This window comes from Neolamprologus multifasciatus, chromosome 20 (genome assembly GCF_963576455.1).
Source record: "Neolamprologus multifasciatus chromosome 20, fNeoMul1.2, whole genome shotgun sequence".
Taxonomy (NCBI): domain Eukaryota; kingdom Metazoa; phylum Chordata; class Actinopteri; order Cichliformes; family Cichlidae; genus Neolamprologus; species Neolamprologus multifasciatus.
The window spans coordinates 27725506-27751789 of record NC_140458.1 but is presented as its reverse complement, the minus strand read 5'-3'; the positions used below and the strand labels follow the sequence as shown (position 1 = coordinate 27751789).

The 26284-nt window shown below is 40.1% G+C and overlaps 1 protein-coding gene and 1 pseudogene across 2 annotated transcripts; one reads left to right on the top strand and one right to left on the bottom strand.

Annotated features, from left to right (window-relative positions):
• Positions 1–863: 863 nt before the first annotated feature.
• dalrd3 (DALR anticodon binding domain containing 3) lies at positions 864–13672 on the bottom strand. The gene is made up of 13 exons (XM_085145621.1): positions 13436–13672; positions 11400–11707; positions 10787–11097; positions 10088–10146; positions 9870–9971; positions 9725–9789; positions 9355–9413; positions 9185–9267; positions 8973–9099; positions 7826–7884; positions 7559–7675; positions 7409–7477; positions 864–5682 (listed from the first exon to the last, which is right to left on the bottom strand). The coding sequence occupies exons 1-13, from the start codon at positions 13670–13672 to the stop codon at positions 5563–5565; spliced, it is 1716 nt and encodes a 571-aa protein (XP_085001747.1). The 3' UTR covers positions 864–5562.
• On the top strand, positions 13593–22303 carry LOC146495097 (uncharacterized; annotated as a pseudogene). Its single transcript, XR_014871561.1, has 4 exons — positions 13593–13695; positions 17692–17827; positions 17913–18129; positions 19237–22303. The product of XR_014871561.1 is annotated as an uncharacterized LOC146495097 (transcript).
• The last annotated feature ends 3981 nt before the right edge of the window (positions 22304–26284 follow it).

The following is a 26284-nucleotide window of genomic DNA, read 5'->3' as shown; positions in this document are numbered from 1 at the left end:
TTCCTCCCTGTGCCGCAAGCAGCAGGCGCACCTCGCAAACGGAGGGCGCCCTTACTCCCAGCAAATGGGCGATAGAAAACCAATGCCATTCCCAATATGCGCTGGCATGATGTCGGGGCAGCATGAGAACGAGCCGTGATGCCGCCCCCACCATGATGCCGCCCCGGGCAACCGCCCGTGTCGCCCGTATCTAAAACCGCTACTGATGCAGCGGCTACGTGCTTGCTGCTGACTGTGGCTGAACTATGTCATCTATGACAGATAGCGCTGACAGCGGCTCAGTACAGGAATTTACAGACAGTTTATGGAAAGTAGGAAGCGCATCATTAAATTGCTCCGTTGGCTCGCATTTATTGGCAGGCGCTCATCATTTATGGCTGCAAATATCACGCGTTTATAGCAACTTTTTTGTGGATGAGATCGTGTACTCTGTGAGGCTTTAAATGGCTCAGCACCTCAGAATGATAAACGCTGTGGCTTTTTGTGAAAGTCACTCAGTTGTTTTGTGTTGTGCCTCGACAGGAAGACGCATCGCCACTGCGTGGGCTTTGACCATCACTCGCTGTCCCTATACTGTCTTGGGAGTAATAGTGCAAAAAGCTGACAGTAACAGGAGGTAGAAGATATCTTGTCACTGGAAAAATCCATGAGCCAAGTAAATGATTTTTACCCTTAAGAAACAGCGTTCTGCCTGTAAAGCTACTAATAAAAAGATGTGAATATAACCTCGACGCCCGAAAATCAGCTATAAAATGTAAAAAAAAAAGAAAAAAAGAAAAGTGAATCCAGAATAATTCGCAGAACATTAATAATAATGATTCAACAAATTACGTGTTTAAGCCGGAAATTTTGTTTTTAAAAAAAATCATGTTTTAAATCATTAACTCATTCGTCTTTGATTCCAGCAATATGTTGCAAATAACACTGGGAACGAAACATATTTATAGCTTCTTTTAACAACATCTTAGTTTTCAACTCAATATCCAAATGAAATTAATTTTAAGTTTATCTGATCATTATAATTATTTCGTTAATCTGTTGTTAAGATGAGATGATTAGGAAACATTTATGTGGTGGAATTTTTGTATTAATGTTCACTTACCTCCATGGAATTTCCCATAATTGACCGCATGGGCTCTTATCTAAGCTACACGCTAATTGCTGACCTTAGCCAATAGTGAAATTCTCCACTAATGGCATTATCATGCGCTAAACCGATTTGTCTGTGCTCCCTCCATTAATTAAAACAAGACCAATTATCCAAGCCATCACCATCACTTCTTTTTACAGATATTTATTTTAATCATGCAGCTATTATATCTACTAACTCACATCCTCTTTGTTTCACTTTGAAAGCATGTTTTTTTGAAAAACAAAAAACAAAAATACAACTGATGCAGTCATTAATGATCTATTGCTCCCACACGTGTAAGCTCCACAGCTTTTAAAGTCATGACAACATTTAACAGTGAGAAGGAAAACTAATAGCAAGAGTGTGCATGCACATGTGTGTGAGTAGACAAACAAATGATTTTGGGTGAGGCATTTCCAGCCAAGCAACAGTTTAATTGAGTTGCAGGCCAGCGTGCAACTGCACAGAAAATCGGATGTGACCTTCAAATTTCCTAATTCGAGTCCACATAGAGGCCATGTGATGGCCGCTCCTGCAGCCACTAACCCCGTGTAGTTATTTCAGTTTTCATACATATAGCCTGAGCTGGCGAAAGTGCACGCACTCTTTACGTAAGTAGAAGCACAGATACTTGTCTTACAGATGGCGGCATGTTTTAGGTCATTGTCATGCTGGAAGACCCATCCGATCCGTAACCCATCTTCAGTGTTCTGGCTGTGGGAAGGAGGCTCTTGTCCAATGTTTGCCACATGGGCACAGAACCAATCTGTGGGAGCCAAAATTCAAGCTGGGTGGGACCTAATACATCTTTCACTCAATGACATTTTTTTTCCATGGATTTTTGGTTCATATTCTGTCTCTCTGCATTAAAAATGAAACTACCATAACAATTAGAGTCTGTTTATTTCTTTCAAACTCACACATCCATTGCACATTTCTCCAACTGTATCGTGTTTCATAAAGTCACAATCACACATCTGCATCTGTATAGAATTAAAAATGACTGAATGCTCCAGTTTTCAAACCAGTTTACTGAGCAAAACAAGGATGACAGAGTTGTGTGTCATTTACAGTACACAGGTGTACACAGGTATACAGCTATACATCGACAGCAGAGATATATAAGAAGGCGCGGGGTTAAAGTCGCAAGGTATCAACAAAGCACAGGGCCTTATAAAATATCAAGATGGTGTCTTATTTTTCCTGGAGCACTGCAGACTCAATAACTATTTCATGAAAGCAAATAAAACCATAAGTTTGGCTTGAGTCAGAGTTAACGAACGCTTTTCTTCTATAAATGAGGGTCAGAAGAGGAAATAAATGATCAGCAAAAGGGAGAGGGGGTCTACACAAGGGAAAAAGACAAATTACACATGACACTAGCGGGGTTGTATCCTCAGTGAAGGATCACTGTTAGCAGCATACAGTGAAGTGTACATATCTGTGCAGTGAGCGAGTTATTGTTGAATCCAAGGGCAGCGGGGAGCAGAGCACGAGAGGATTTATGTATAAAACATCAGTATCAGTATCACCATCTGTCAGACACTGAAGCTCGAGACAAACATACAGTGAGAGAATCTGTCATGCTTATTTTTAAGTCTGCAGAAGGGGAAAAACACAAACTGCGGGTGCACAGATGTGTGTAGGCGAGAGTTTGGCAGTGTTATTTACATTCAGATGGACAAATACACTTACGGGGCAGAGGTGCAGAGATTTTCATTAGAGGGGAATTAGTAGGAGCTCGGCTGTAAATAATGCATGCAGCAAATGCAAAGCAAGGTCTCCAGATGGAATTTCACTTGGTATGATCAAAAGGTTCAACAGATGAAGTTAGTGTTTGACTGCATTCCTGACTATTCTGCAGTCATCTTTATAGCTGTCTGGTTTGCAGACAACAAGCCTTCGTGACAATTCTTTTATGGGGAAAAATAATGTGAAAGTCCTTGGACTATTTGTGCGACTACAGTGTATAATATAGCCCTGAATAAAATAACAAACAGGGCCTATAAGGAGGGAGTCAGCATAAAAGACGGAGAACAGAATGAAGGATGGGTGACCGAGGTCAGGTGTTGGGGCCTGAGGCAGCAAACATGGCAGCAAGAGAAAGATAAAGCTAATGTAAGTCAGCATCGTTCTGTTTAGACATGGTTGCAGTGCAGTAGTGTAGTGTGTAAGAGGAAAACATGACAGTCTCTCTGCAGATCCTCTGCTTTAATACTGTGGTAATTACAGCAGCAGCTAACAGGACAGCTACTAAAATAAAAACAACACATTGTAAACGTCTCATTCCCTTTTCTAAAGAAAATAAAAAACTAACGGAAAAAAGTTTGCTTTTTTAAAATCATACATTTACAGGGTCAAACAACATTTCATGCAGTGAAAAGTAAATCTGTCAGATATTTGTGATCAATAACACTGGACTGTATTATCATAGAATTAAAAAAAAAAATGCTATGGCACATTTGTTGGTCACAAACAACAAAAACTGAACGATCAATGTTAGATCCTTATCATTTCACTCCCAAAATTTACAAATAGCATTTTTGGCATAAAAGTCATACATGTTGTTATCATGCCATTTCATGCATGTCCTAAGATTGTGACACGATGCATTATGTGTGTCCATAACTGTCCGAAACAGCTGTTTCATAGTAACATCTGTGATTTGTCAAGCAGGATAATAATCATGTAAACACAGTGATTAAGACTCAGATGAAGAATATATATTCTGTACATTTCTCTCTATTTTTTAAGACAATAAATATTTTCAAGTGTTGATAAATACAAGGTGGTAGATTTCCATGAATGGGGACATTTAACATTTGGAGAAGACTCATAAAAGTTGTTTTTCTTCCTTTAGGCAGTGACTAAACAGTTACATGTGTTCTAAAGAGGATTTAACTGTTGTTGGTGACATTGAGTAGATGGGTAATAAGTAATAAGGCAAGTCTTAATACAGATCAGTTGAGACAAACACCTTAATTATAACTTGGCACCAAATATAAATTAAAGCTATTGGCTAGTTCAGATTTGGGGATTGTTATGTGAAAAGGACAAATACATTTAATTTATAGTTAGCAGATTCAGAAGGGCATACCAGCTCTGCCTGATTTAGATCCTGACGCCTGCTGTGCTTAAGGGAAAGACATTTTCTCCATCATGTAGTAACAAAACCAAAATTAAAAGAAACATTCTGACATTATGGGAAAATGTGCTTACTTGCTTTTTCATTGAGAGTTAAAATAAACAACAAACAAACAAACAAACAAAAAAAACCCCAACAGACTGATATCACCAGTAGCTTACTCGTGTCTCCAGGCAACTGGAGGTTTCCAGGAAACCATCCAACCCCTTCCAAATACTGAGTTTAATGCCAAGTTTTTGTATTGAAACAAACAAGTTATAATGTTCCAATTAGCACACTTTAAAAATTCATAGGTGGACTTTGTTATCTTGATTTAGAGCCAGGCTCGCTCTTTTCTCACTCGTTGCGTTAAGATAATTAGCTAACTAACTAGCTGAGGAAAGCTAACTAGCTGTAGTAGCTTCCAATTTCTATATATCCAAAGGGTCCCAAGCAATATGTCTTGCGTAGCATATTATGTATATCATAGTGTAGTATACTATATACCTTAAGTACTTGTTTAGTGTAGTGTAGTGTGTATTGTAAAGTGAATTTAACTGGCTAAGTCTTAAATCAAAAACGGCAAGTTATGCATTTTATGTTAAAGAACATGAACTGCTAGCAGCTATATTTTGCAATCTTCTGACCGCACATATATTGCCAAAATTTCTAATAGTAAAAATGACACTGTAACAGGCATATACTCCAAGAAACAGCAAACCATGTCCATCAGAAAAAAAGCTGCCGCTGCTGGCTAGCTGGCAATTGGCATGCCATCACTGTGAATGACTGCTGGTTAGTGGCATCGCCCCTTTTTCTATGTACAGAAGACTGACACAACTGAAATGCTGACAGGTAATTATGCAGCACGTCTGTAGCTGTATTTGTAAGTGTGTGAAGAGATTCTAAGTACAAAAGCACACAGCTTGAGACAATGAAGATTTTCTCATCAGTCAGTAAGAAAGCAAATAAGCAGCAACCCAAATGTCAAAATATTTCTTTTACAGCATACAAGCAGCTCAAATTGTCCAAGAAAATCTTTCAGCCCAGAAAAAACAGAACAGGGTCCACTTTATATATTGTAGTTACACTATTCATTGAAATAACCAGACAGTTAGAATATGTCACAATACACTGACAGGGAAATGCAGAAGCGGGACAGTGGGCAAGTGAAATGTCATAATTTGTTTTAATATTGCCAAAAAAGGTGTCAGCTAGACACACACAATACACATGGATATGGTGTGTGCGTAGGGAAGGCAGGGAGGTAGAGCCAACGGTGAAGGGTGGGTGAATTATGTCGGGGCTATAGTTGCCTGATGGGGGGAAGGTTAAGGGTGTCCAGAGCGCTGTGGTAGAGCTCTCTCAATGCTCTCAGCAGATACAAACGACAAAACATTTGGTTGAAGAGATGAGGCAGTGGCTCCTGCAAGCAAGACAGACAAGAAGAAAGATTGAAAATATAGCAAGGGTATGTGAGGGAGTGAAAATACAGAGGAACAAAAATAACAATAAAACAACTGCTGGCTTAAAAATAAACTTCAGTTCTTTTCTGTCTGTTACAGATGTAGTCAGAGGTGGCTCATCATGGGCATGAATATCATGGTAATTTCAGGCTTTCTTTGACGTGTTGTTTTTCCAGAGTGTAATGAATGCACAGCATAGATCTTTAATGACTTAAACGAAAACAGGAACAGAGTCCATAAGTTTGAATTTATCTTGGATTTTCTCTAATCCTCCACACAATTATAGAAAATTAATTATTCCACCTGGAAAAAGACCAGTTAAAAAAAAATCATTAAAAGCCTCAAAGTACTAGGATGTTCATGCATTAACGCAGTGGTTCCCAAAGTTTTTTTGCTAGGCCCCCCTTTGTTTTACAACAAACATTTTCGCCCCTACACGGGTATTTTTGAAAACGCAGCTGTTTCGTCCACACGTAAACAGCGTTTCGAATCACCGAAAATGGAGATTTTTTTTAAACTCCTTTTTTACGTTTCTGTGTGGACGAGGAATACAGAGTTCGTCACGCAACGTCAAAGGTATGTGCCTTTTTTCACGTCACACTGTGCGCACGTTATTGTTTACATGAAATGAATTGCAGAATAGCAGATAGTCAGATTAACAGTATTTTGTCTCTATCTGCAGGTTTTACACGCTTACACACGCAGTTACTGTCCCTCCGTTTAGAAAGGCAGCGGTGTCACGGTGGGATTATTTTATGTGTAGTTGTTTTTTCCTGTGTAATAATATTCAACATTGCTATCAATACATTTTTCAAAAAATGCCTCTCTGCGCAAAATGGGTTTAAAACATGAACAACTGTGGGATACTGTTTGTCTGTGATTTGAGCCGGGGGAACAAATTTTGGCAGGATCAGCCTGATATTATTTGTATCCCACTGTAACTTTACTGTATAAAGAGCTAACATCTCCAAAATGTCACCCCTAGTTAGCCATTACAACAAGTGCTTGTGAACTAAAAATCACGAATGTGGGATAGTGTTTGTCCGTGATTTGAACAGCCCAGCGCTGCTCCCGACGAAGGGAAAACCAATTCTGCTGGGGAGACCTACCTCGGCACTTGTGCAAGTGAAACCAAAGGGAAGATATGCTTCACCATATTTTCTAGTCTTTGGCTTAGAATGTAGTTGGTTTGGAAATATTCAGCTATGCTTCATCTCCTGCTTTGCGTTTCTGTGGGCACCCATGCTAGCAGTGTTCAAGCGTTTTGTTTTTTTGCCCCCCCTTTTCATACTGCGCCCCCCCTGCCATGGCTCTGCGCCCCCCCTAGGGGGTGGGCCCCACACTTTGGGAAGGTCTGCATTAACAAATGAGTCTATGCAATCTTCTGACCACAACTGCATGTAAATGTAGTGTATAAGAAGAAAGGGAACACACAAACACACAAGAAAAATCACATAAACGCATAAGCAAATAGATTTTGCGGCATTCACACATAATCAGAAAACCCTACTGTAAGCATATTTGCTGTGGTAATATAGAATTCAGAAAATGATTAAGTGTATGTATACAGACCGAGTACAAATATAAAATCTACTTCTTGTGGGACAATATGTATAATATAATCCAGTTAATTTGTACACACTCCCCTCTGTAAGTACACACATACATATATGAGTACATCCTTACCCCCAGCACGTGGACCCGGTTGTAGTAGGAGCTAAAGTCTTTACTGAGCGACACGAGAAATTTACAGATCTGAGGAACACAAACGTGTGTATGAGTTATATAAACATCTGCAACAGCGGACGTATCCACCTTTTCTGTTATTGCTCTTACCTGTTCAGTTTTTATGTTCACTCTGGCTCCACCCCCTTCGCTATCCAGAGCCTGTCCCGATTGTTCAAGCAGCTCCGAGAATGGAATGAGGTAATTGAACAGGAGAAGCCATTCACCCTGTCAGTTAAAACACAGTCACATGGTAGCGCTGTAGGATTAACACTGCATTACTAAAATTTAGAAGTTACAGTTTCTAATATAATTAAAATTAAGAAAAATAATCAAATTGTAGAGAACAGCATATCATAGAAGACACTAAAGTGGCACCTCTTCTTTCAGAGCAGAGAAGTCCAGCTGGGAGTCCTCTGGGATTTCTGGGTAAAGACCTGCAGATAAAGAGTCAGAAAAACTAAATGTAGAAACATTGTGATAGATTTTACATTACATGTTCAACATTATAGACATATTGATTGAACCCAAGAGACCAAGCAATAAGCCAAGTATCCCTTCATTTAGCTGTGGATGAAAGCTTTCATTCTTTTGGACCCTGCATATCAAGGACTCTGCATTTATTTAGGTTTATTCTCATTTTTTAGAAATAACTCTACCAGTCATCACAGGCATTTACTCTTCATCTAAAACTCATATTACCTTTGGTGTACCACAAGGATCAGTTTTAGGCCACATATAAAATTCTGTGTAAAATGATGGCACTTCAAATCATCCAATGTCAGCATCCCTATTCACTGCTAGTTTTTTTTTTTTTTAACCTTTATTCAACCAGGAAGGGAAACTCTTGAGATGGGCCCAGAACCACTGTGTTGCCAAGGTGTCACCCCTTAGAACAGCTGACCCACCTTCTTCTTCAGCAAAACACCTGAAAATCATCATTGTTGTTCCCTTTTTTCAAACCACATCTTAACATGGAGTTCACCTGCAGAATAGAAGAGATTCCGGAACAATTTGATCCAGCTCAAAGCTTAGCCCTACCTAAGCTTTGAGCTGGATTTTCCAGATTTATCAGATGACATCACTCATATCCAGGTTTCTCATGGATTTTAAGATCTGATTGACACACGTGTGTAAAGCACTTTTTTGTCTGACTTGTTTTTTTTTCTTTGCTATTATTTTTTATGATTGTTTTTGTTCTGGCTTCTTAATATTCATAACAACATTTTGTGTTTTGCATGTCCTTGGATACCACCCTAAAGCAGCTAACCTTGCTTTCTTATAACTGTGACAGAAATAAAATGCTCCACGTGCAACATTATCCACCCACTGAGCAATATCGATTTCTGATTTATTTATGCAACAAAACATCACAGTCCCGCTGAACTATAAATAAAGCTCGTTCTGGCTTTTAATAAGACTCTCTTTCTCTTCAGACTGGGTGAAGTTAAAGGAAGACTGCAATCATTGGCCACAATGATCTGAGTTACGGGAACATTTATTTACAGAAAAGCACAGCTCTCACCTTTCTCCACTCCTCTCTCGTAGCTGTCGAACAGAGTGTGCAATCGGGCGCAGTTATACATCACAAACACTCCTCCTCTGGGCCCCTTGGTCGACACACCGCCTTCCCTTTTGACGTCCAGCGTCACCTAAACATACGGCTGTCAGTCAGTCTGACTTAGTGCATTAGAGCATGGCTGCTTGAAAGGAAACAGTGCTGTACTGATGACTCACAGGACTAGTGTGGACAGTCGACAGCAGCTCGAATCTGACTGTAGCAGAGGTCATGACCTTGATGATGTCATCCCACGTCTGACCTTCAAGAGGAGGAAGCACTTGTCTTCAGTTAATTCAGTTTACTTACAGTCTATATGCACAATGAGAATGCGCATAAACACACACACCTTCTACTTGATCTCCATACTTCATCTCGGAGGCCTCTTTCATCTGGCCTCTTCTCAACCTGGAGGAGAGAAGGAAGAATAGAAGGCTCATTAATACAGGGAACAGAGCTAAAAAATACACCACAATTACACGCAGACGAAGAAAAGCATCAACAGCGTCTTATTCATCACATCTGCAACGTTACAGTGCAGGGAAGATGATGGTAAGAGTGTTATTGGTGAAAACAAACACATCTGGTGGGGATCTGGGCAGGGTGTGCGGAGGAGTAACAGAAATGACATGAATATGTCACAAAAAGGACGAGAGAGGACAAGGGATAAAACAAAAAAAAGAGGCGGAAGCACGGACAGAGGAATTGATGTGTCTTACTGCAAGTACTGTGCAGCAGTCAGGTGTGAACCAGGAGTCTTCACAGGCCCACAAACAAGATGCCTCTGCAGAAACAGAAAGCAGAACAGGTAAAAATAGGAACCCTTCATCACTGCATAGTGTGTGTGTGTGTGTGTGTAGCTACCTGTGTGTGTTTGGCTCCGCTGGCTCTCCACAGCATTGCTATCTGCTGCTGGCGGAACTCATCTTGACAGGAAGTCACATGTAACGCTGTTACCATGGCTGCCTATGAAAGAGGCAGTGACAAAATTAAAATCAGTGCTTTGTCTGCCCGTTTTATTTTGGGTTTTTTTATTAATAATTTTATATTAAAAACAAAGACATGGAGTGTGTTTGTCTCACTGTGCACTCAGCTGTGGATAGGTCCAGTTGTGCCAATTGGGAAACGCCGTCTCTGTTAACTAAAACAGGACAACAGTCTGTCAGCTGTTATTATACAATATGAAATCTCTGTTATCTCATTCATCTTTTATCTAAGCTAAGCTGCATCAATGCAGTTTTATTACTTTGGGAACTAAGCTTGCTGGCTTTCTTGGAATAAGTAGGTACCCCTCAGACACACACACACACACACACTGGAGAAAGTTGGCTTAGCTTAACATAAACATAAAACAGTCTTCTAAGCTCACTAATTAAACGGGAATGTTATAATTATGAGTGCCGCAAGTTATTCTTGGCCAGGTGAGAAGCTTGCCGGAGTCTCCTGGCAACCAAACTGGAAACACGAAGTTTGAGGAGGTCACTGGCTCAGCAAGAAGCAATTCTGGCACAAATCCTCAGATAAAAATAAAACAGAGCTTGATTTATTTGAGTGGACTGCTATTAGCTTCAGTAAAGAGAAAACTGCCAGTTTCATTTTTTTTTTTTTTTTGGACAAGCAGGAAGATGAGATATAGAGATTTCTAGACCTTGACACAAAAAGCAACAACTGATCAAAAATATTTGCTCTGGATTTGGATAAACTGATCATTCTTCATGATGAGGTGTAAATGAAGGCCTGTGGTAAGCAAGGGAACAACGGGGGAAAGCACTCCGACTCACCCGTGCAGGTGCCAAGGCTGGGGTCGTATCCCGGCAGCCCCTCCTCTTGAAAAACTTGCTTCAGGTTGATCCTGAGTGCTCCTTCGTTCTCTCCCTCCTCTGTTTTCCTCCCTCCCCCTCCGCTAGCTCTCCTGCCTCTCTCCATTTCCCTCTCTCTGTATTGAGACTTCTCTAGCAAGTCCTGAATCTTCTCCTCCCGCTCTTCATTCGTCCAATTAGCCGGGGCTGTCGGCCAATCGATTCCCAGAGCTCGGAGGAAACTGATGATGTCGCTGTCTTCAGGAAGTGTAGGGCAGAAGGACACAGCATATCTAAGACAGAGAAAGGGATTAATTAACAGTTGCATCCATTGATGGTTAATTGATTAGTCTATAGATTATCAAGAAGCCAATGGTAAAATCTTTCAAATGTCCACTAATGCAAAAAAGAGAAAAATCAGCTAATTGTCACATTTGGGAAGAAGAAAACAGTTAATTAAGGGAATTTTCCAGTGTTATGATGACTGTGTTATTAATTCTTTTTGAATGAGAGAAAAATTAAAACCAAGAGGATTTTAAAAGCCCGACATTTCTGGCAAGGTTTACAAGGTCCAGGTCCATTAAACCAGACTCACCCCTGTCTTCTCAGCAGTGCCCCCAAGTGGTCAGCCAGAAGAACAGTCCTCAGCTGGCCTAAACTTATTGTGTCAGGACTGGGTGTGTTGGGCTTAGGGTGCAGTGCGGGGCAGTTGAGCACCACACAGCCCTGCCTCTGACTCAAGGGCTTCAGGTACTCTGCAGCTCCACCCGCCAGAACGGCCCTGAATGTGGCAGCCCGATCCACCCGTACCCTTAGACCTTCACCCATCACCTCCCCACCAGCCACAGGGAGAACCCCACTACCACGAAGGGACAGCACTCTGGACATCACTGCTGGAGGGACCTGGGAGGATGTAAAAATAGATATAGGATGTTACATACAAGCTATAAGAAAAGTATAATGTATGAAGGGCGTTTTTATAAGTATTAATGGTTGTCTGATGCATGATACAGTCATGCAGTTATAATCACACATTCCTCCCCTAGCATTAGCATTGTATTAAAGAATATTTGCAAAGAGGTTTGCAACTTGGGGGGTATTTTATGACTCTGACCTCTCATTTGAGTCTAATGTCATGCAATCCTTCTTCATTCAGCTTAGACAGATATCAAAAATCAATTAATTCAAAATCCTGCTGACAGGCACCAGTCCTTGCAATCATTCTTTGGCTACCTGTTAGATTTAAAAATTAATTTTAACATTTTATTCCTGGACTTTAAACCCCTACATAGTCTGTCCCCTGCCTATATCTATGAGATGTTATTTTAAATGAGCATGGCTGCTGCCCACTAACAAAGCATGTTCTTGTTAGTAGTCTGTAAAGCTTGTTTAGTCACTAAAGATGATAGAGGCTTTGCAGTCCAGGTCTCACAACTTTGGATTTCCCTGCCTGAGCATCTCATCCAGGCTAATTTTGTAAGCTCTTTTAAATCTCTTAAAGCACATGTTTATCATCCGCTTTCTATAACTGCTCATGCGGAATCTTTTTCATTTTTCAGACCCAAATGTGTATAAATGTTTGTTTTTCCTTAATCTTTTGAATTTTTAATAGTTTTTAAATTCCCACTGTAGTCATGCTTAACTCCAACTTTTCATATTTGTTGCTTTTATTATTGCTAAGCACTTTGTAACATTGTTTTAAAAAGTGCTTCATGTTTTATTTGTTCTATACACATTTTTGCAAATAAAAAAATGCACACCATTCTCAGTATCTCTCAGTGGGAAAAAAAAAATTGGATAATGGAGTCTGCTTTAGAAATCAATGCCAGTGCATCTCTACACTGTAAACAAAACAAGTGCATTGTGGAACATAACACATGCACAAGGATACAAACAAATATGTACTAATCTGTTTCTTTTTTAATCTTTGCATTGTCATATTTTATGGCTGAAGAGAACAAGCTTCAAACGGGGTCTTTTTGTGCTCTGTGTAACGCAAGTTGCAGCACAGCCAGCTTGGCCTTTCTGTCTATCTGACCTATATTGTATGTGTCAGTCATGGGTTAATAATTACTGCTGCAGGCTGTTAGTGCCTGGTCGATGGTGATGTTGGAGCAGTGTCAGCAGCCTGATCAATCCACGGTACCAGGCCCTCTTAGTATCATTCAGATGTACCTACTGTTTTGCGAATGTAGGTGTTATTTGTGACACCGTGTGGCATTCACGGGCAGTCGGAATCATCTGAGCACTTTAAAGCAGATAGTTCCGGTCCCTCGCTCCTATTGGTTGAGTCACGTTCGAAACAGCTGAAAACACCTTTATTCATTTTTAATATCACTGTATTACTGCGCGAAACGAACTAGCACTAACATAAACACACTAGTACCGAGGAAGTACACCGCTTAGCGGAAGAATAAAATGAAGAGCTGTTTATCGGAACTTCAATGTGTATTCCCGCTGTCTGGTGACAGCGTCCGGTTTGACTAGATTTAAGAAGCGTGTTCAGAAAGCGCATTGAGCGGCTTAGATACTATTTAGCGCTATGTTGAAATAACATAAAACAGCACACTCTGAGATTAGCATGGAGTCACACATAGGCTAATATATCCAACAGGTATCAGTCAAACCAACCTGTCCGTCCGCGTACAGCGTGTTAAGCATCGTGGTCGGCGACAAGAAGTCCCTGTTTCGTAGATTTTTAGCGCTGCTCTCCTTAAACCAAAGCTTCTCCGGTTCAGGGAATACCCTGTCACCGTTTACACGGCTGGAACCGTGGACATCTTCACGCTTCCCCCGCAGCGCGGAGCTCAGAGCACGGACTGTAGGGGTGATGCGAAGGGGCGAGAGCTCCTCGATGTTCTCCATCATCACCACCACCACAGCACAAACAGGTGAGCTTTCTACCAGTCAGCTCATTCACCCTCTCCTCATATCTTGTGTCAAGGCGTCGTCCCGCTGCTCGCGTTGACACGGGCGAAGATGAGCCTGATTTTGGGTTACGCTAGCCGCACGGTTGCTCGCTGGTTGATGTCAGATGTTGCGCTGCATTGCCTGTTTTCCTCTTTGCGGAACTAGTGAAATGTAATCTGTGTTTTCCTACGACATACATTCGCGTGTCGGACCAGCATGGCGCCATCCAGTGTTAGGTGAAATAACTGCAGTAGTTGTGCCCCAAAATTTGTGCATACTGCTCTCTGTACTGAGAATCTGGAATTTTGTTAGGGTTTGGGCTCGCCACCTCTGATCCAGTGAGGGAGAAGGGTCAATCATAAGGTGAGCCCACAACTCAAAAGTTGACCCTGGTCTTAGAAACCCAACATCATGAAATCCTTCCATCAGGGGTGAAGTTTAGTTAGATCATTTTCTTATTGCTTACCTTTTTTTTTTGCTAATACAACCATAAATAGCTTTGTGTGTAGAAACTTAACATGCAGCAATTTTCACATTAGTCATCTAAACAAATGTTTTTTTTTAAGATTGTAAATAAAGTTATGGGTAGCACAAATGAAGGTCCTTACAGCAGTTCAAAGACATGCAGTTAGTGCGGTTAGGTGAATTGGTGATTCTATATTAGCCGTAGGTGTAAATGTGAGTATGAATGGTTGTCAACCTAGCAGAGCAGCTTTTCAGTTATTAAATACAAAGCTGAGTGCAGAGAGAACCACAAACAAGTAGCAGCTGAAGACAGCTGCAGCAAAAGCCTGGCAGAATATCTCAAAGGAAAAAACACAGCATCGGTGATGTTCGTGGGTTCCAGGCATCAGGCAGTTACTAACTGCAAAGGAATTTCATCCAAGTATTAAAAAAGTAACCCGTATATTTAAAAGTTTGTAATTTTGCCCAAGTAATGTTTGATCATTTTGATAGGTGTATAGAGGCAAAATTATCAAAAATTGTCTCTGTCAAACAAATTATGGACCTAAAGACATGGAGATCCCATTATCTTTATGATTTAAAGATTTCTGTCTGAATAATGGAAGTATGTTTCCAACATGAACTAACAACAATAATAAACCCTCTAATGCTTTTTTAAAAAAAAAAAAAGATTATGTTGTATCTATGCTCTACCAAAGCGCCACCATAATAGGAGCTGCAAATGCTCTAAGAACTTGAGCCTATAGTCATTGTATTATTTCACGTCCACTGTGCTGAAGCTCAGAGACAAACTGCAGAAAATGTGTCATTGTCCCATTAATGACACGCTGCATTTCGAGCAAAGAAAAGGAAAACAACAATGATGAAGCTAGTGTCAGTGACGGGCACCTAGCTTGGAGAAAAGTCCTCCTGCAACTGCACACAGGTGCTGGAGGACATCCATCTGCAGAGGTCAATGGACCATAACAGGAAAATGCCTCATAATGTCAGCTCACAACCATGACTGAAATAATCAGTTGATGAAACTACAAGAAAAAGCATGAAGTCTTGGAGTGCTATCTAGTTCCCTGCATTTTCGGCCTCATCAGACCACCTACTGTCTGACAGCTGTCAAGTGCCTCAGTCCACATTTCTTATTATTATAAACTACTAAGGTGATATTCAATGACATCAAAATGTTTTTGTCATGGAGGAGAAAGATTGATGCATATTTTTTACATTTTGTTTTAGCACTGAAACATATTTAGCTCTCAGTAAGGTGTTTTATAGGCTAGAAATAAGTCAGTGTAACAAAGAAACTTTAATTGTCTGAGCTGCTGTTGAGGCAGATAATGCACTGCACATTACGCTTGGAAATTTGATTTCACTCCAGAAATGACAGACAAAATGGATTTAGTAAATGTGAGCAACAAACAGGACTTCATGTTTGACATGGCTTAACACCTCTCGTGTGAACATGCAGCAGCCTTCGGTTCACAGGAAAGAGATGAGTCAGTATAGCGCTGACGTCTGGATGTCCTGATGGTGTGCAGTTAGACGTGCAAAGTCTTGCTTTCCTGTGTCCTAAAAACAAAATGAAGCTTAATGGTTCAGTGTTTGGTTAGCACTCTGGCTGCATTAATCACACTGAACTGAAATAAGGTTTAAAAAAAAAAAGTGTCTTTACTTCTGTTTACTTCTCCCTTAAGTGCTGCTGGTCAGATAAATATGGCAAACACTTTATAGTTCTTGATGTTCTAAAGCTACAGCAGCAGCAGAGAGCTTCGACACTCTCATCTGATACAAGCAACTCTAACATTTAAAGTTTGTTCAAACAAAAGAAGACTTTTTAAATGTAAAGTAGGGAAATGATCTTCTATTAACCTCTGGCTACATTAGCCGTAGGCTCAGGGACAAAGACTGCCCTCAGTAGGACGAGTATAGCTAAGAAAAAACTACTGTCTTGAATCACACACTCGGTTAGTTTAACCCTCACTGTCACTCATAACTGACCGAGAGCTCATAACTAATCTGAGAAATGAAGGGATTGTTTCAGGAAAAGACTCCGTTTCCTTATCCTAAAGATTTGTTCTTTTGAAGGAATGATTTGGAACCGGGCAGTGCAGAGCGACTGCAGCAGCTGTGCTGTAATACTGCTCCTGCCTTGATTTTATTTTATTTTTTTTTTTTTTGGGGGGGGGGGGGGGGGGGGGGAGGTCAAGTTTTCTGGTTCTGCATTTGCATGATGTCCAAGCCTGTTGTCCTATATTTACTTTTTTGCCTCGGGGCAGCACCTGATCTGTTATCTGTTGGTTCACAAAGGTCCATCTACAGTACAGTGGATTACACAATACAACCCTTCACTTTATCACGAACCTGTTTTAGCCCAAACATTGCTGTAACATAAGACTTGCCTTAAAAGCACATTAAATAACATGCCTAAACTTAAACTGCAAATATTTACACCAAGTAGGTCTGCCATGTGTTACCATACACCTGCAGACAGACCTGCTCTGATTGGATGATATATTTGCTCATCATTGTTAGGTTTTATTGAGCCTTTCCAGTGTTGTTTAGCCAGAGAGTTAGACTTTGACTTCTTTCATTCAGAGTCAGAGTACAATCAGAATACATATCATAAACAATATGTGATACTGGGATGTCCTTTGCTTAGCAACATAAAATCCATTAGGAGAGGTTGTTATAGTTAAATAAAAGTAAATTAAACTAGATGTTAAGAAATATTTTAGTTTGTGTGTTGTTGTGTGTAATATTTTTTAAATGACTTTTGAGAGCAATTAAAACTAACTGAGGCAATTTTGTGCACTACAATAATTAAATAAAGTAAAGCTGTGAAGAAAATATCCCTAGTTTTAGTATCTGTTAGTTTAGTATAAAAAGAAAGTATTAAAACTTGAGTCATGAGGTGTTGAAAGACTGTTGGAGACTCTGAATGTCTACAATACTATGACACAATTTGAGTGAACTGCTTTCCAAAAGTTGTTTTTATTGTAATACCTGTACTAATTTTCCTAACTCTAGCCTCTGACACATGCCCTCCATACAATAATAATTAGACTTAAACCAAGAGTGAAACTAATTAAACCGAAACTAAAACAAACCTTTTTTTTAACGATAAAAAACAAACATGAAATAAGGAAGCATCCTCTGGAAACTAAATATAAATTAAAGAACAGTAATAGAATCCAATAAATACGAATAAGACTACAAATCTGTGATAACTTTGCTAGAAGGTGAGATTTTTAAATGACTATTTGTTTTCGCAGTATTTTGGCTGTTTATCGGTGTTTTTTAGTGTGTTTACTAGGGTTGAGAGTGACTGGCGTGACGTGGATGACGGTATCAGGATTTTAAAAGGGGGGATGAGGGGGTGGGAGACAAATTCTCCTCTTTTTGCACGTCGTCTTACGGCGGAGCTGTATGACGCACGGGGTGCAAAGATTAAATAAATACATCTTTTTTTAAAACGGTGTTTGTGTGATTTTGTTTGTTTGTTTGTTTTTGTTTTTTAGTAAATTGAGACGTGTTGTTGGGGTAATTGAACGCAACCCCAGGATGCACAACTGGCAGGAGAACGAAATCCGAAGACTGCTGAGGATCCGCAACTTGATCGCGGGCACGGCGAGAACTCCGCGGTTTACCGGCGGATAAACAGCTGCTGGCGGAGAGGGTCGTCCGCGGGTCACTGTACCACGAGCAGAAGACCCGCTGCGGGACCGAGCGCGTCGGCTAGCTGATACGCAGACGTGATCTTCGAAATGCCAAGTCGGGGAACCCGGTGAAGCGCCATCCCCAGCACCCACACCCGCCACGCCCACCTCCGCACCGAAGTGCAGTCAGGGACGAAGTGGACGACTGAGAGCTCAGCAAGCACCTAGGCCCAGCGGAGGTGGATGACGACGAGGACCAGTACAGCCCACCAGAACACGTGCACACAATCAGCCCCGTGAGTTTGATTCTGTTGTAGGGCAAGTTTGCAGGGGCGGTGCTAGATGCTATCAATCAAGCGCTGGTATCAGTATCAGATCGATTCTAGTGCAACAGGGTCAATACTTAGTTTCTGTCCTCGAAGTTCAGTACTTCTAAACCGAATTGTTAATTTTTATTTTTTAAGAATAGAAAAAAAAACCTTTAAACTGCACTCTAAAAAATGTCTGAACCATTCTGTTGAATGCCTTTATTTGTAGCCTTCAGCACCCTGAAACAACAAGCTTGTTTGACGTTTGAACTTCTATGGAGACCAGTGCATTTAGATTCCAGTAAAAATCACTAAAATAGTATAGAGTGTGAATTGGTCGTGAGGTGCAGATATCACATAGACTGGTTTAAACACACTACTGCACAGGAGGTTTTGGTCCATTTACACTTTACTCTGTTTATATTCTCTATACAGGTCTGGCTACACAGAATAGCTCAAGCCTTTTACAGCAGGTAGTGAGGTCTGTGGGAGCTACATCATTTTTTCTGTGCACATTGAAAACCTACAACAAAGCCCAAGCATTCATGGCTATTCGTCAGTTTTCAAATTATCAGCAAAGACCACGCAGAGGTGTTTATTATTATCCCATATACTTTTGATGTTGGGGTTTAGTGGAAAGGACTTTCTGAAATTGATTGGCATGCCCTTGGATGTTCTCAGTATTTAGGTGTAGGTGGGCTTCATTGTTGCACACACATAGTCTTTGAACACAAATTTTCACTGATGAAGTCAGACCAGCATGTTTGTAAGAATAAAACAGTTGGATCCACTCTGTCAGATAAGCTAGTTTTTAAAAGAATGCCATCAGATTCCTGCACACATTTAAACTGACCTCTGGGCAGTATTTGGGTCTCCAGTTCTTTATCTAATCTGTAGGAAATCTGCATAAGGAACAGTATCACTTATTCAATATTCTGTCCTTATCAGGAGGCTCTTTTATTGCTGGAGTTTGTTCTATTCACCAGAGTAGATTTGAAGGGACGACTGTTAGACCGGTGGCCATAGTTTCACTTTGAGCAGACAGATGAAAGGGTGTCTCTGTCTTCTAATTGCATGCTGCAATGTCTTTGTTTTACAGCACACGCAATTCCATCAGAGAGAAGGAAAATGCCGGTGATGGAGGAAGTCTCCACATCAGTGTTGGCGATGGACGCCCAGATCCGAGAGATGGACGCCTGTTTGCAGAGGTTAAAGGAGCATGAGAGGGAAATGAAGAACAGTCTCATGAGCCAGTTCATAGCCATGAATGAAAGAATAGGACGTGACACCTCAAACTTGTGAAAGACTACTGTCCAAGTTTCCTTTGCCTTTGGCTCCTTCAGGCTGCTGACTGACTCGTTCTTGTGAGAATGGCACTTGTGACAAAATTTTTCACCAGCTGTCCAGTGCCTCAGCCCAAATTAACCTCAACTCTGTTCAGTTGTAGCTACTACTGATCCAGGTCATGTTCACACTTTTGTTTTCTGTGAATTGATTTCAGTCGTTAGTTAACCAGTACATGCTTTTAGATGCATACTGTAATTCAGTTTTATCGTACCAGCAAAGCAAACGTAGAAAATGAATAGCTGGTCTTTCTGGTTCTGCCTTTGCTTTTTGATAACACAGCCTACTGTGGAAGACTAAATTGAGTGGCTGTCTTTGTGTCAAAGAGTGCTGTGTGTTTTCTTTTCTTTTAAATTTCCCTGAGTGCTCTCACCTTCTGTGTAGCTGTGTGTAACTCAGATTTTCATCTTGTCTACAAATGACTGTAAGCAAGAAAGAAAATGCAGTAGGCATGTTTGGTTTTTCTGAAAAATTCTTTTCTATAGAAATGCAGGTGGTTTGATATACGTTCCTCTTCACTCTCAGTGCTTTTAAACCTTTTAAGCTTCACCATCATGCTTCTGGGATCTGAGTTGTGTGAGTCTGAAAATCTGCATTTGGTGGATTAATACCTGCAGCGTGAACATAAAATAGAAGATAGCTGAGTTAGTCTAGTGTCTGACACGCGGGTGGGTGTATTCCTCCACCATCCAGGCTGAACATGTTTGAGTGAACACTGAAATGTAACACAAAGTAGGAGTGCGCTCAGCTCCAGATCTTAAACATATATCGCGTGCCCGGTCTTGACAAATATGAAAACAAACAGAATACAGGCACCAGATAAGAAACATTCATTTTACTTACCAAATATTGAAAGCATATTTTGGTTGAGACATCATCAGGATAGTCTGATGTATAATAAGATGAAATAATATTTTAGAATATAGTATAATAATTGTATAGAAATATGAGGTGAGGTCCAATCCCCAATCAACAAAGAGGACACACCGGCACGATAGAGAGCAGGCTAACCACCCAGATGAGAAAACTGCCATGAAAGAACAAAACAAAAAACATCACGTCATCATCCACAGTTAAATACTACAATAAGTTATAGCAGAATAAAAAATCTAATAGACTTGTATGAAGCTTTATCCCAATATGTTTGTCTTTATTTTGAACCGACCAAAACAGAATCTCTTATGAAGCCAAATATGTGTTCTGCTTGTTGAAAGGTTTTACCCTTTTTTACAGGGTCTGTGATGTCAGGTGTGGACTCAACACGGAACCTGCTGCTCAGTCATTTCCTGCGATCTTGTGGAACTGTCGAATTACAGGTACTCCTCTGTAGGTGATGCCGTTTGGTGTAATTGAGGGCAGTTTTTTCCTCACTCTTATAGATTAAGCAGGCTTGAAAAGGCAGATAATTGTATTGATTACATGGTTTATGTTTACATTTATTCGATTGTTGTAAGATGTTATATCTGCAGGGTCTTGTAAAGTTTTATTTTGCCTGCTGACATGTTTAATGTCATTTACCTTTACTTCTTTCATGATGATTTCCTCACAGCCACCGTTGCCTGCTGTCTTGTTCTTTGTGCCGTGCAGCCGTGTGTCGTCTTTGATGATTGGTGTTTTGGACCTCACCTAGTTTATGTAATCCCCGACTATTGCGTTTTGCCAATGAAGGCTCCAAGCCCGGACACATGGGCCTTACCCAACAATGGATATTAAGAAGAACACGTATACATATTGTGTGCTGGTTTGTGGAAACAGTGGGCCACACTCATTTGTAAAAGCAGAACAATTCGCAGCTGCTGCTTTGTGATGTGTTTGGAGGAAATGGTAAAAGCTTGTAATGTGATTTGACATTTACAGGACAACATGGGTTGTCACGAGCTTTCTGAGAAAGCATTGTTGTCATACATAAACCAGGTAGTAGTACCAAGAGGACGAGAAAAACCACTGTTATTTACTGTACATATGTACCACTGAAACCGTCGGTGGTAGAGCGCATCATAAGCAACGTGCCACAATGGGCACTGCAAGAAAAATAATAACTTTAACTGTCAGTTTAAAGTTTGAGGTTTATTAGAAATACCTGTTTAGCAATACAATTAGTTTTTTTAAAAAAAACAAAAAAACAACAGCTACACACATTTTAAATATTGAAAGTAAAAAATCATTTTCAGCTGCCTCCTCAGTTGCTGTTTCAGGTGTCATTCTTGGCTGACACGAAATTCCCGGTTGCGTTTCCTTCTCACAGCAATCCGGGAGAAAACGTGTCATTGAGGAAAAACACCTCTGCATCAGTCAGTCGCGAACCACTTTTGCAGACCAGCGACAGAGTGTTACATGACCTTACAGGCGTTAGTTTCACTTTCTTCACTGATTCAACAGAAACAAAACCACAGGTCTGCCCTGCGTGGGCCGTGATGGTGAACAGCGAGACAGTAGCTGTTATCAAAAATGGGTTTTCTCAGTGACTCAGCTGGGTATTTTTACCCCAGATGCTTTTATAGCGTTCTTTACTGCCACTGGTGTTTTACTTTTACTGTTTAAACATGGTTTTTGTTCTTCGTGTGAGAGTTTTGAACTGATGTGACATGAATTCTGTCTTAAAAACATTTGGTGACCTGCAGTGTTGAAGCGTAATGTCTGATGTGTGGAAGGAAGGAGGATGCCCCACCGGGCTGATGGGTCGGGGGATGTCTTGTGCGCCGTGGGATGGAAACGGACCCCATAACCAGCTGGGGCTCAGAATCACAGCTGCATTATGGGTTCCGTTACAATCCCACCCACAAACAGAGGGTTTCAGCAGGGCTGGCCTCAGGTCAACACGGCTAAAATAAAAAAGGGGAAAAAAAGAACAAGTTAGAAACAGAAAGTAGGTGAATTTACATGATGTTTGAGAGCAGTGAACAAACTCACTTAGACGACCTGAAACGGAAAAACACGAGTGAGCTTTTCGATGCATTAAATCATGTTTGTTTTGCACTGACAAATGAGTAAGGCGCTTTTTAGTGAAATTGAGAATTGTGGCTTGTTTCCACTGTGGGGCTGCGCGAGCAGCTGAGGGTTTAGATGATTCAGTGGCAGTCGCAACACTAACTTCCTCTGGCTCGTTTTGTTCTGGTTTTTGGGCGCTGATGCGACCTGATCTCAACAGACCTGCAGTGGTTCACAGTGGATCTGAATGGAAATTGTGTAACCTCCACCATGATGTACTTTAAGTTATTTGGCTGAAATGTGAACAATTTAAAGAAAAAAAGATGTATTTCATCAATGAACAAGTGAAAACCCACTTTGTGATACATTTCTTTTCTTTTTTTCTTTTTTTTTTTTGATGAAGTTTGATCATTTTCAGCCATTTATTCCGACTCTCTAACTCACATGTGTCAAACTCCAGGCCTCGAGGGCCGGTGTCCTGCAGGTTTTAGATGTGTCCTTGATCCAACACAGCTGATTTAAATGGCTAAATTACCTCCTCAATATGTCTTGAAGTTCTGCAGAGGCCTGGTAATCAGCTAATCATTTTATTCAGGTATGTTGACCCAGGGTGAGATTTAAAACCTGCAGGACACCGGCCCTCGAGGCCTGGAGTCCGACACCCCTGCTCTAACTGCTGGTTTATGCTTCTGCAGAAGCAGACATTTAAGCCTATAAGGCGATCAGAGTCCAGTGTTCTTTATGCTGTAACATAAAAACAACCATTAAAATCACCCAGCCACTCAGGTCTAACTCGGTGATTTAAAAGTCCCACATAGATTCAGACCGACGCAAGGAGATTTAGTTTATAACTCCAAACATGACACACCTCCCAGTCACACAGCAGCTTGGCTCATTACAGTAGCTTAAAAAGATTACAGGCTCACCATTAAATTTGTAATAAAATGGTCAAAGATGTTAGCGAGAGTTATGGGATACGAACTGCTTTTTACAGAACACTCTTATTAACCAAAACAGGTTTCTGGAACTGATAATAGATGCTTTTGTAAAGTCTTCTGTTCTTTTAAGTTAAATAATTTACTGTGTTGCTGTCTGATTGAATGCTCTTAAACCAGAGTGTGTCTTAAAGAAATACTCCACTTAAAGGTTTGGTCTGCTTGAGGGGGAAAGGTAGCAGAACAACTGTACAGCTTTCCTGAGAGGCAGGAGTCAGAAGAGGGAAAAAGTAGTTTTTGTTTTGGCCCAAATAAAGCATATATGTTAAAAAAAACAACTTGAGGTTCAGCTTGTCAGCTTTAAATCCATTAGATATTGAAAATAGACCCATCACTTACTGTAACTACAGTCATAAATAGGACTATATAGGTATTCTAGCTTGAAAAACCAGTTTTGTGTTACCAGTTGTCAGAAAGAAAAAGAAAGCAAACAACAGAGGGGGCGCGGGAGGTCAATCTGACAAGGAAGAGCTGATAGAAACGATAAAAAGGAAGAAGAGAGCCGACGAGAAAACTTTAAGGAAGAGATTTCCATCGTGGGACTCTTCCTGTGAAGCCTGAAATACGCCTCACAGCCTCGCTCTGCTCTGTAATTAACAGCTAATCCAGGAAAACAAAAGACAAAGTCACTGAAAGAAAGATGCCTCGCAAAGGAGACAGAACAGCAGCAGCTCAAAGATACTTTCAGTTTGTCTTGTCGGCTTAAACCCCTGATTTAAACCTGACGACTTTGTAGCTCTTCTACAGTGTGTGGGAGAATTAAACAAACCCATCCATTACAATCAATTTAAAAAAAAAAACTGTGTGTGGTAGGAATGTGAGGAAAGAGTTAAAGTTAAACTGAATAAGGAGAGAGATAGAGAGGTGGAGCCATTCAGAAGCCAAGCAAGAGAATGAAAGCAAAGTGAGTGTACACAAGGAGCTGTCAGACACACGGCTCATCATTAGATTCAGTGTTGCTGAAATTTAAAAAGCTTTTACCTAAATGTCGAGCGGCTCACCTGCGCGTCTGAGCGCTGCGTCGTCCTCTGCAGTCCCGTCTGCCAACAGCTCTGGGACTCCAAACTTCCTCTTTAAATACTCCACAGATTCATTTCACTTTCACTTCTCCTGAGGGCAAAACTCCTCCTTTCCTTCCTTTATCCACTCCCACTGCCCCAACTCGCCTCTCGCCCTCCGCACAGAGACGGCAGCTGGTTTTCTTTATTTAAAATGCATTCTAGACAAACAAAAAACACCCACAATTGGTGAAAAAGTTCACTTTTATGTGCCTTTTCTGTTTAAAATTGTTGTACAGTAAGCACAACCTCAGTGTATTTAAACTTTAACTGATTCAAATGCTTTCATTTATCATGAAACAGCCATATGTTTTATACATTGTTTTATTGTCTGTAGTACATATAAGTGACATACGATCAGTTTTTATGACTTTATGACATTCATTTTCATTCTCCTGTAGTGACTGTAAATTAACATATTTTTATATTTTATAAAGGATCAGATTATTCAGATTAAAAAATACAAGTTTAAGTGCATGTAGGTTTTAATTTGAGGTGCTGATGTCATTTTTAAAAAGTCAGATTCATATCTTTCAAACAAATTAACTTTATTTTCAGTGAAAACACTTCTATGGTGCTTAAAAAAATAAAACTGGAAAAATCTGGATTATCCAGGACCAGAAGATATTCTAGTTGTTTTTTTTTATGCTGTGAGCCTACACAAAAAACGTTATTCTCCTTCACTTTGTTTTGGTGGATGGTTAAATCTCCACAACTTAAACCTACTCAGTCCTGTTTGGGTTAACAAATAGGGCATAAGAGTGTCGTAAATAAGTAAAGGTGCACTTTTAATTTAATCTCATGAACTGTTATTGTAGATCAGGTTTTAACACCATGCACAGATAATAACCAAAAATCATCAGTAAAATAATTATTGGACTCCGTTTTTTTTTATTTTTTTATTTATACAATAAAACATCATCTGATTGAAATTATACTCAATTGTTTCCACTGCAAGAGAATGCAGAGTGTATTATATATCATTTTCACACTGAAAGTAGGGTAAGGAAATGAATCAGTCACTTTAAAAAAAAATGTCATAATTAGAATCTGAAACACAATATATGAGAGATACAGTTCTTTAAGTGACTCATTTCCTTACCTTACTTAAATGATATATAGTTTAACCAATATTTAACCATTAATCATGTGAACTATATACCCATTTGTTTATTCCAAAGACTACATAAATGTATTATTAGTTTTCTAATGTTTTCTACAGCTATGAGTAGCTGTAGTAATGACTTAATACTCATAATAGTAGTGACAGCAAAGGTGGTGTTAATTGTAACCATTAAAATGGGCTGAAATCAGTTAATTTGGATTTCTTTAAAGTTTAATATTGCATTGTAAAATCGTAACCATTGTTTTATCTGTGTATGGTTTGGGTATGTCTCACAATGTCGGTAGAATGCTGCTGAGAAGGATGTAACATGAACATACAAATAAGCTTAACCCTTTCAAACGTGTTTTCATCTGAAGGTTTCTTATAACCAGAGTGAGCCTTTGTACCCGACAACGGTCACTCAGCATTAAAGGAGACATTGTGGGAGTTGTATCACCTATTTTTACAATTTTTTTTTGGAACAAATAAAAACCTTAAAGAAAAAAACAGCCTCTGCCATGACCACTGCACCCTTACCAGAAGTAGTAGGAGAAGTACAAATGGTGGCTTTATTTCACAGATCAGGGTTTGGTTTCACATGTAAAACCTTCATCTATCCATTGTGCTAATTGAGGCATGTAAACGGACTCTTTCCTGTGTGTTAATTAGAAACGTCTGCGTGCGACATGATGGATGAACCGAGGGCAGGTGTGACCA